The sequence below is a fragment of the Rhinopithecus bieti genome, unplaced genomic scaffold, assembly GCF_001698545.2.
Source record: "Rhinopithecus bieti isolate Rb0 unplaced genomic scaffold, ASM169854v2 scaffold_31527, whole genome shotgun sequence".
Taxonomy (NCBI): Eukaryota; Metazoa; Chordata; class Mammalia; order Primates; family Cercopithecidae; genus Rhinopithecus; species Rhinopithecus bieti.
The window spans coordinates 1,007,845-1,019,159 of record NW_016813959.1 but is presented as its reverse complement, the minus strand read 5'-3'; the positions used below and the strand labels follow the sequence as shown (position 1 = coordinate 1,019,159).

The following is an 11,315-nucleotide window of genomic DNA, read 5'->3' as shown; positions in this document are numbered from 1 at the left end:
GAAAAAATTTTTTTAATTTTTTTTTTTTTTTTTTTTTGAGACGGAGTCTTGCTCTGTCACCCAGGCTGGTGGAACCTCCACCTTCCAGGTTCAAGCGATTCTCCTGCCTCAGCCTCCCAAGTAGCTGTGATTACAGATGTGCACCACCACACCTGGCTAATTTTTGTGATTTTAGTAGAGACAGGGTTTTGCCAGTGTTGGCCAGGCTGGTTTCGAACTCCTGACCTCAAGTGATCCGCCCGCCTCGGCCTCCCAAAGTGCTGGGATTACGGGCATGAGCCACCGCACCTGGCCCAAAAATAAATTTTTTTGTTAGGTAAGTAAAGGACATTAGTCTTTGCTTTAATAAATATTTTTTCTCATGGATTATGGTTGAAACATCAGCAATGAGGTATCACATTAATGTAGATGAATTTTTAAGTGTGTGTATGTTAGTAGTATTTACCAGTTGTTTGATTACAGGTACTTCTTTTAAGATTTATAGTTATTTTTTCTTTGCTAATCATTTGTTTCTTAAACAAGTTTAAAGAAGCATTATATGGTTTATTGTTTTGTTAATGAATTTAAGAGACTTCCAAAACAACCCATTTAAAGCAGCCTTCAAATTATCTTTGTATCTAAGACAATTACTTATTTAGCAGATTAATGATTTCCTTCTTGAATGTTTACTTGAATAAGAATCATGAAAGAAAGAGAGGCTAGGGAAATTGATATATGCTTAATTATATGTTTGATAGACATTTACAAGCTATCTGATATTTAGATAAGTCTCTAACCTTTGTCAGTTTTCTCATCTGTTATCAGGACTAAATCCAGTGCTTAGAGTGATGTTCTATATATTGGGTGCATTGCATTGTTAGATAATAATCAGATACTGGTTTTTTTCCTTCTTCAGTAACTCTCTCTCCTTTGAAAAGGCATATTGCGAGTACAGGCTGAACAGAATTGAGAATGCCTTGAAGACAATAGAAAGTGCTAACCAGCAGACAGACAAACTGAAGGAGCTTTATGGACAAGTGGTAATTACTGCTTTTAAATACATGTTGACAGTGATCCTGAGTGAGCATGACTACCTCTAGCAAGGAGCAGGGTTGAGGAAACCCAGCCCATCCTGATGCTCCACAACACTAGCCACCAAACCAGTCCTTGAGGTTTGAACATAATCCCTCTTCTTGATCTTCATACAAACAGTTGCATATATAACATGCTATGAACAAATGACTTCCTCAGGTAATTAGAAAATCAAAGAAAATGAAAGAACTAATCTATTTAATTTTGACTTTTGAGTTAGAAAGATAAAGCACATTGAGCTTGTATACTTCAACACGTTTGAAATAGTATTTCACTAATACTGTATTCTAAGTTTAAAATAAAGGATATCATGATAGATGAGAATTTAGGTGATTCTAGCCCATGAAATCGTGAAAATATTTTAAAGTATTTTGAGACATAAAATTAAGCCTAATGTAAAATGGAGCTGTTAATGACAAGAGGGCAGAAATGTGTATATTGTAGTTAGCAAAACCCTCTTAAAGCTTTTCTTTTTTTTTTTTTTTTTAATGGAGTCTCACTCTGTTGCTCAGGCTGGAGTGCAGTGGCACTATCTTGGCTCACTGCAGCTTCCAACTCTTAGGTTCAAGTGATTCTCCTGCCTCAGACTCCCAAGTAGCTGGGATTACAGGCATGCGCCAACTCACCCAGCTAATTTTTGTATTTTTTGGTAGAGACGGGGTTATGCCATGTTGCCTAGGCTGGTCTCAAACTCCTGGCCTCAAGTGATTTGCCTGCCTTGACCTCCCAAAGTACTGGGATTACAGGCCTAAGCCACCACGCCTGGCCTCCTCTTAAAGACTTTTTAAGTGTCAATTTAGGGCAAATAATGTTGTATTGAATGTATAGTTCTCAGGAGGTAGTATGGATTGAATAATACAAATGAGTTGAAGAAAGATTTGGACAAATTCATGGATTGTAGGTCTATAAAAAACTTTTAAGGTAAACTGGATAACTTTAGGGTAAATTCTAGCATTTTGAGGTTAAAGACATCAACCTGTGTCATACATAATGGACTAATTGACCTACAGTGGCAGTTATTATTCTTTCAGCACAACTTGAATGAAATCAGTAGGAATTCTATTGTGTCTGCTTGAGACTCACCTGTGTGATAGCTGGTTTCTAAGAAAGATAAAATGAAGATTATAGTGAACTCTAGGAAACATTAAGTCTTTTTCTTAACATTTAATTTTGTTCCTGTTTTAGTAATCATTTTGTGTTGTGGAAAAATATTTTCGTTGTAATTTTAGATCTAAATAACAAGGTTGAATTCTATAAAGGTGTTTTTTCACAACCTATTTAGGCACTTTACTAACTTCAAGAAGATAGGTAAAGAAAATGACTTTTCTTGGCCGGGTGCAGTGGCTCACACCTGTAATCCTAGCACTCTGGGAGGCTGAGATGGTCAAATCACTTGAGGTCGGGAGTTAGAGGCCATCCTGACCATGGAGAAACCCCGTCTCTACTAAAAATACAAAATTAACCAGGTGTGGTGGCGCATGCCTGTAATCCCAGCTACCTCAAGAGGCTGAGGCAGGAGAATCTCTTGAACCCAGGAGGTGGAAGTTGTGGCGAGCCGAGATCACACCATTGCGCTCCAGCCTGGGCAACAAGAATGAAACTCCGTCTCAAAAAAAAAAAAAAAGAAAAGAAAAGAAAGAAAGAAAATGACTTTTCTCAACTGAATCCTGCCTACAGATCCACAATATATTGAACATTCATTTTAAAAGTATTTTCAAAAAGTAATTTATTTGGAAGTATGACTAGTATGTGGAACTCATTTAAAAATTATAAAACATAAACAGTTGATTGTTCCCGTTATGCTGAACTAGGATTCCTACTTAGTGGTTCCAAAAAAGATTTGCATGGTATTAAAGACGTAACACCATATTTGTCTCTGATTTTTTACTTGCTATTTATTATTCAGTTATACCGTTTGGAACGCTATGATGAATGCTTAGCGGTATATAGAGATCTTGTCCGAAACTCCCAAGATGATTATGATGAGGAGAGGAAAACAAACCTTTCAGCAGTTGTTGCAGCTCAAAGCAATTGGGAAAAAGTGGTTCCAGTGAGTATCCTTGTGGTGTACCAATACAGTCATGAAGTAGTATTCATGTTTAGTATTTAACTGGTATTTTGTCCCCTGACAGGAGAACTTGGGCCTCCAAGAAGGCACACATGAGCTGTGCTACAACACTGCATGTGCGCTGATAGGCCAAGGCCAGCTGAACCAGGCCATGAAAATCCTGCAAAAGGCTGAAGGTTTGAAGTTTGTTAAACTTACCTGTAAATATAATGTGCACATAACTTTGTATTTTCTAAAATTGCATTGGACTTCTGTGAAATTATTAAATGGAAGTTATTGATGCAGTTTTTTTTTTTTTTTTTTGGCGGGGGATGCGGACAGAATCTTACTGTGTCACCCAGGCTGGAGTACAGTGGCATGATCTCGGCTCACTGCATCCTCTGTCTCCCAAGTTCAAGCAATTCTCCTGCCTCAGCCTCCTGAGTAGCTGGGATTATAGGTGCATGCTACCACGCCTGGCTAATTTTTGTATGTTTAATAGAAACGGGTTTCACCATGTTGGCTAGGCTGACCTCGAACTCCTGGCCTCAAGTGATCCACCCTCCTTGGCCTTTCAAAGTGCTGGGATTACTGGCACTTTCTCTTTTTGATCATATCTCACCTATATTTCTAATCCCTAAGCCAGTCTATTAGTCTGTTTCCAGCCATACCAGACCTTAACATATGAATTTTGAGGAGCAGGTTTTGAACAAGTTACTGTGAATGTTATGTGTAGATTAAGTGAGTTAATGAATGTCAACCATTCACAATAGTACGTGGCATGATGGCATATAGTATAAGCATTCAGTAAATATTTTGTTACTATTATTATTGTTTAACAGGTATTCAAGTAATAACATGGTGTGCCTATGTGTATACACACACATACACTACATTTATGTATTGATAGCACCATTCAAGCACTTTTTTTGTTTGTTTGTTTTTTGTTTTTTGTTTTTTGAGACAGAGTCTCGCCCTGTTGCCCAGGCTGGAGTGCAATGGCGTGATGTCAGCTCACTGCAACCTCCACCTCCCAGGTTCAAACAATTCTCCTGCCTCAGCCTCCCGAGTAGCTGGGATTATAGGTGCCCGCCACCACACCCGGCTGATTTTTGTATTTTTAGTAGACACAGGGTTTCACCATGTTGGCCAGGCTGGTCTCGAACTCCTGACCTCGTGATCCACCTGCCTCGGCCTCCCAAAGTGCTAGGATTACAGGCGTGAGCCACCACACCTGGCCTCAAGCATGTTTTAACTCCATTTGGTATGTTTCTTTATATGATATTTGCATGCTTTGAAGCTTTTTTGGTGGGGTTGTGGGCAGGGGAGGAACAGAGTCTTGCTCTGTCGCCCAGGCTGGAGTGCAGTGGCAAGAACTTGGCTCACTTCACCCTCCACCTCTCAGGTTCAAGCAATTCTCATGCCTCAGCCTCCCAAGTAGCTGATATCACAGGCGCGTGCCACCATGCCCAACTAATTTTTGTATTTTCCTTAGAGACGGTTTTCGCCATGTTGGCCAGGCTGATCTCAAATTCCTGTTGTCAAGTGATCTGCCTGCCTTGGCCTCCTAAAGTGCTGGGATTACAGCCGTGAGCTACTGTGCCCAGCTGAAGCTTTTAATTAAGAAAAAAATTAATTGATTAGAGAACTGTGTCTGGTATTAACACATGAAACGTTTTGACTTTGCTTGTGCATACATTTTTCCCTGGAAGCTATAAAAGTGATGTAGGTACTGCAGTGATCATTGGGGTGGAAAAAAAGGTGAAACAAAGTCTGTTTTACTATTAAATATTAGGGTTTAAAATGAGAGCAAAGTTTTACTGTTAAATGTTGAAAGTTAAAATAAGAACAAAGGTTAGAGCATCATGAGGAAAATCTGTTTTAGAATTATAATTTTTTGGCTGAGTGCAGTGGCTCACGCCTATAATCCCAGCACTTTTGGGAGGCCGAGGCAGGAGGATTGCTTCAGCCTAGCAGTTCAAGACCAGCCTGAGTAACATAGTAAGCCTTCGTTTTTACAAAAATATATATATATTTAGCCGAGTGTGGTGGTACACACCTGTATTCCTAGCTACTCGGGTGACTGAGGCAACAGGGCCTAGGAGGGCCTAAGAGATTGAGGCTCCAGTGAGCTGAGATCATACCACTGTATTTCCAGCCTGGGTGACAGAATGAGACCCTGTCTCAAAAAAAAAAAGAGATAATTATAATTTCCTGACCTCAAGTGACCCGCTCACCTCGACCTCCCAAAGTGCTGAGATTACAGGTATGAGCCACTGCACCCAGCAGAATTATAATTTCTTGATCATACCCAATGAAGAACATTCTCATACATTGTGGGTTTGAGTGTAAGAGTAATACAGACTTTTCAGTGAGCAATTTGGTGATGTGTAGCAGATTTTAAAATTTACCTACCCTTTGATCCAATAATTTCACTTCTAGAAACTTAAGAAAATGATTAGATAAATTTACATATGTGTCTGTATGAATGTTCATTGAAGGGATATTCATGAGAACAGAAATTTAGAAACAGCATGAAGTTCTCTACTATTAAAGGATTGGCTAAGTTTTACCGTAATCACAAAGTAATTACAGTCATTACAACCAATAACATTAAAAAAGATACAGTAATGTAGATCTATGTTTATTGTAACAGAGATATATCCACAGGATATTGAATGGGGAAGGGAGGTTTCAAAATAGCATGCACAGTGTCTCACTTTCATTTTAAAATGCAACTATGCATTTACATAAAACTAAGCCAGGTATGGTGGCTCACAGCTGTAGTCCCAGCTACTTGGGAGACGGAAGTGGGAGGATCACTTGAGCCCAGGATTTCAAGGCTGTGGTGAGCTGTGATGAAGCCTCTGCACTCCAGCGTGGGCAACAGAGTGAGACCCCCCAACTTTAAAAACAAAAAAATATTAGAAAGCTAAATAACTGAAATGCTAGCAGTGTTTATCTCTGGGTGGTAGGATTATTTATTTTTATACTTTTCTATAATTGGTTTTTTGCAATTAATATTTACTACATTTGTATTTTTTGATGCACTTTACAAATATTTTTAGCATAGACACAACAAATGAAAGAAAAGTGCCAAAGAGCTAGGAAAGTCAAGAGACTGATAATATATATGTAATATATTTGATGCTAATGTAAATTTCACAGTTGCTTGTTACTATGATTATCTTGGAATCTTCTGCCTAGAAATTTAGATCTTGCTCTTTGGAATAGTGAAAGACATGGAATTTACCCAGCAATACTACTTTTAAAACAATTTTTTCTCCTATAGATCTCTGTCGCCGTTCTTTATCAGAAGACACTGTAAGTATTCCATCATTGTTAAACCAAAATTTTACACTTCTGACTATTAACATTACTGAGGCTTCATTGTACTATTTATTGACTTTCTTTAGAAGATGGTGATTAAGTAGGAATCACATTAGAAACCACCCTCTTGTATCAGTTATTTGATGAAGTCTATTAGAGTGAGAAATCACAATACAAAAAATATTGGCATACCTTAAGCACTTGATTATACATTTATATAATGTAAATTTATTCCCCTATTTTAGGATGTAGGACTAAGGTCTTTGAGGATTGGTCTGCTCACAGAAGTTCCATGTGTATTTCTTATGTGGTGACATAATTCAACATTCCCAATTTACACTTTTGGTTTTTCTTTTTAAGTGTAACAATATCTTAAATACAATAGGTAAGCACTTTCATTATAGAGTCCTTAAAGATTTTTTTTTTTTTTTTAGCCAGTCTCTTACCACAGCCAATCTTTTTGGCTCACAACTAATTAGACAATAATTTTCTTTAGGAATTTACCTTTACCTTATCTTTCTGAGTATTCAATATGATTTACATTGAAATATGTCTCTTTTCACATTCATAGTTCACTCTCTCCTTTTTTTTTTGAGACGGGATCTTGCTGTTTCACCCAGGCTGGATTGCAGTGTTGTGATCATAGGTCACTGTAACCTCAAACTCCTGGGCTCAAGCAATCCTCTCACCACAGCCTCCTGAGTAGCACCACCATGCCCAGCTAATTCTTCTTTGTAGAGATGGGGGTCTCACTGTGTTGCCCAGGCTTGTCTGAACTCCAGGCCTCAAGCGACCCTCCCACCTCAGCCTCCTAAAGCACTGAGATTACAGGCGTGAGCCACCGTGCCCGGCCCATAGTTCTTCTCTTTAATATTTTTAAGTTTTATCATTTCCTCATCAAACACAACTGCATAATGGGTTTGGAAACAAACATACCTGACTCCTGGTCAGCAGATACTCACCAGGTGAGAGCAGGAGTGTTGGGTCATTAAAGGAGTGTTGTCTCCTAGTCTTGAGTATTCATTGTACAGCCTTTTCAGAAGGAGAGGAGAAATGTGGATTAATCTGGAATATCAGTTAAGAGAGCTACTACTTTAATTACATAATTTGTTCAATTATAGGATTAAAGTACAGAATTAGTTCCAGCTTTTGAAGTTTTTTGTACAGTGTTAATTGGAATTTTGTAGTTTTTATAGTAGAGTTATAGTAGAGAGAAAAGCATTTTTAAATGTGCTTTTAATGAGAAAATTATGTTTCCAGAATTTAGGGGTATCATTATAAAAAGATATACTTGCATGTTGGTTTTTTACTTAGGTTTTTTAATTCTTGGGCTTTAGAGGATGATAATGCCAATGTGTATTCCTACCTTAACTTACCATGTTCTTCTAGGATCTTTCTGCCTTGTTTAAATATTTTTATTCTTCTTTAGATACTTCTGTAGAAAGTTGAAGTCTTTTTGCTATTCTTCACTTAAACTTCTCTCTTGCTGGCAATTTCTAAAGAATTGACTCTAAAGGAAAATTTCTGAAATTATGTCTTCTTCAGGATTGTATCTCTTTTGAATTTTTCAGTTATTTGATAAATATGTAGATCAGTTTGGAAAATTTATATGGGAAAAATATTTCTTTCTTTTAGGATGGGACTGAGGAAGACCCACAGGCAGAACTGGCCATCATTCATGGTCAGATGGCCTATATTCTGCAGCTTCAGGGTCGAACAGAGGAGGCTTTGCAACTTTACAATCAAATAATAAAACTAAAGTGAGTTATTAAAAGGAAGTATCTTTTATATGGGATAGGGTTCTTTTTAAAGGTTTGTTTGGTTTTGACTGTTGCTTGTTGTTCACAGACCAACAGATGTGGGATTACTAGCTGTAATTGCAAATAACATCATTACCATTAACAAGGTATGGAATATTCGTGGCTTTCCTTACAGATATATTTTACCCTGAAAGCTCATCACCTTAGTTTTAGTTTTGTTCTAGGAGTTCTTTTTAACATGATGAAAAAAGTCCAGTTGTAGCAAAATCACAATGGAGAGTATTACTTAACTCTCCTAACGATAATGATGCTGCCAGGTATATTTGAGTAATAAAACTTTTTGTAGTAGATCCTAGAGTTTTTAAGATCTCCCCTTTTCCCAGTGTATAATAATATAGAGACTCTCTCTTTGTAAGAGATATAAACTATTGGGGCTTTTAAACTTTAAGTATATGCATGTTTTATATGATTTCTTCATCTGTGGAATCTGAATGTGTAAGTGTTCTTTATATAATTTTTTTCTTGGGTTTTCTTTTTTTAGGGAGTATAGACAGGTGCTCTTTCTCCTCCCCCACACCCTATCCAATGTAAAATATTACAAATATATATATAAGCACTCTAACTTAGAGTACTGTACTAATGTCAGTAGCCACCATTAGAAACACCCTTTTTTTTTTTTTTAAACAGAGTCTTGCTCTGTCGCCCAGGCTGGAGTGCAGTGGCACGATCTCGGCTCACTGCAACCTCTGCCTCCCGGATTCACGCCATTCTCCTGCCTTAGCCTCCCAAGCAGCTGGGACTATAGGCGCCCCCTACCAAGCCGGGCTAATTTTTTTTTTTTTAGTAGAGACAGGGTTTCACCGTGTTAGCTAGGATGTTCTCGATCTCCTGACCTCATGATCCGCCCACCTCAGCCTCCTCAAGTGCTGGGATTACAGGCGTGAGCCATCGTGCCCAGCCAGGAACAGTCTTAATGGAAAAAGTTTTCTTTTCTTTTCTTTTTTTTTTTTTAAGACTGTCACCCAGGCTGCAGTGCAGTGGTGCAGATATTACTCACTGTAGCCTCCTTCCAAGTAGGAAGGAGGCAATCCTTCCAAGTAGCTGGGACCACAGGCACATACCACCATGCCTAGCTAATTTAAAAAAAAAAAAAAATTGTAGAGACAGAGTCTTGCCATGTTGCCCAGACTGGTCTTTTAACTCCTGGGCTCAAGCAATCTTCTTGCCTCAGCCTCCCAAATTGCTGGGATTCTAGGGGTGACCCACCACGCCCAGCCTGGAAAAATATTTCAAGTTCACATTTGAAATCCAAGTCAGTGGAAAGTAAGAAAAGCAACATTTGAACTTAGGATTTATCTTGATACACCATGTGATTTTTCAAGTACCACCTTATTTCTTCCTCTCAATAATCTTTTTAGGTGGTAGTCCTTATCTCTGTAGGAGTATAATCTGAGACTAAAAGTTGGTAAGTAATTTGTATAAGGTCATAGCCTACTTCATAAGAGGTAAAACTTGGATTCAGATTCTAGTTTCTGACTTCAAAGCGTTCCCCTTTTACTACTTAGTGGTACTTCTCTCCTGTGGCAGAAATGTAGTATATCCCTGGATGTAGATAATGGCATTAAAAGGGGTAGTAATCGTGGGAGGTTGCTGCTGGCCATTGGTATGGTATAGATTTCCAAACATTTGATACTAGCCTTTGAACCTTGGCAAAAATATATACCTGCCTGTGTTTATGAATTTTGAAATACTTGTCAGAACAAATTTTTTTTTCCCGAGATGGAGTCTCTCTCTGTTGCCCAGGCTGGAGTGCAGTGGCACGGTCTCGGCTTACTGCAGCCTCTGCCTCCCAGGTTCAAGTGATTCTGGTGGCTCAGCCACCTGAGTAGCTGGGACTATAGTCACGTGCCACCACGCCTGGCTAATTTTTGTATTTTTAGTAGAAATGAGGTTTCACCATGTTGAACAGGCTGGTCTCAAACTCCTGATCTCAAGTGATCCTCCTGCCTCAGCCTCCCAAAGTGTTGGGATTATAGGCGTGAGCCACCACACCCAGCCAGGACAAATTTTTTTTATCTGACATACATAATTGTAGGGGAAGAGAGTGTGTAAGATACTAAATATCTCAGTCTGAATGGTAACTTATACATTGAAAACTTTCTTCAGTCAATGGGTATTTCTGACTTTTTCACAGTAGTACTGGATGCAATAGGTAATGAAAAATACAAAGTATCATCACATAGTTTAAAAACTCATTTTGGTGTTGAAAAAATTTGTTCATGTTTTAATTTTTTGTCTGTATACTTTATAACTGTATACTTAATACTACATTTGGTGAACGGAAAGATCTCTGGTTTGGCAAGTTTGAGCTGACCCTTGAAGGAGGACTATGGTTTGAAGGTTAAGCAACAGCACAAAAAAATGTACATATGAAGAAATATTTATGATTTGTAAGGAAAAGGGAGGAAACAGAAGAGAGTATATATTTGCTGGATAGTTTAAAAAGTAGATTAGATTGAACTATATCAGAGTCTTGGAAATCAAGTTTAAGAAAAGTCTGGCAGTGATGTGCACAATTAATTGAAGTATTAAAATAGTGATGTGAGAGAACCAGCTAGAAAATACGGTTTCTTTAGGATTGATTTATATGAAAGGCAGTTTCTTGCTGCACATTAAAATAGTTTCAAATTGGTTTGGAGCTCAACACTAAGAAAAAGTAGAATTTATTTTAGATTTCTTCACTTCCTTTTAGTCTTTAAACTGGTAGAAGACCTGTTTTAAAAAAGCACAGTGGTATCATGTATTTGCAAGTAAATACATTGTTTTACAAAGCTGGAGTATTGTGCACGTAGTAGATACTCAGATGCTCAGTTTGTGCTTCTCAGTTTGCAATCAGTGTGACTTCGTTTTCTCCCGTTTTTGGGGGATGTATGTGACTTTCAGTAATTCTTAATAGGTCTTTCTTTGGGCAGATAACACTGTGCCCCTACATGGGAATTTTAGAAATTGAGCTTCTTTATGCTTTTGCTTGGTTAAGAAGAAGGGACTTTAGGAAAGGAAAAACAGTAGATACGTGACATGAGTATTTTCTGCTAAAAAAAAAAAAA

General features: G+C 38.0%; 1 protein-coding gene across 3 annotated transcripts in view; it reads left to right on the top strand.

Moving 5' to 3' along the window:
- The window catches only part of SRP72 (signal recognition particle 72), a 39,012-nt gene that overhangs the window by 4,262 nt on the left and 23,435 nt on the right, over window positions 1-11,315 (top strand). For all 3 annotated transcript variants that reach the window (XM_017849245.1, XM_017849243.1, XM_017849242.1), the window contains exons 3-8: window positions 896-1,019; window positions 2,978-3,121; window positions 3,204-3,315; window positions 6,411-6,442; window positions 8,084-8,208; window positions 8,297-8,354. In XM_017849245.1, coding sequence (XP_017704734.1) covers window positions 896-1,019; window positions 2,978-3,121; window positions 3,204-3,315; window positions 6,411-6,442; window positions 8,084-8,208; window positions 8,297-8,354 — 595 coding nt within the window. The remainder of the gene's footprint in view (window positions 1-895; window positions 1,020-2,977; window positions 3,122-3,203; window positions 3,316-6,410; window positions 6,443-8,083; window positions 8,209-8,296; window positions 8,355-11,315) is intronic.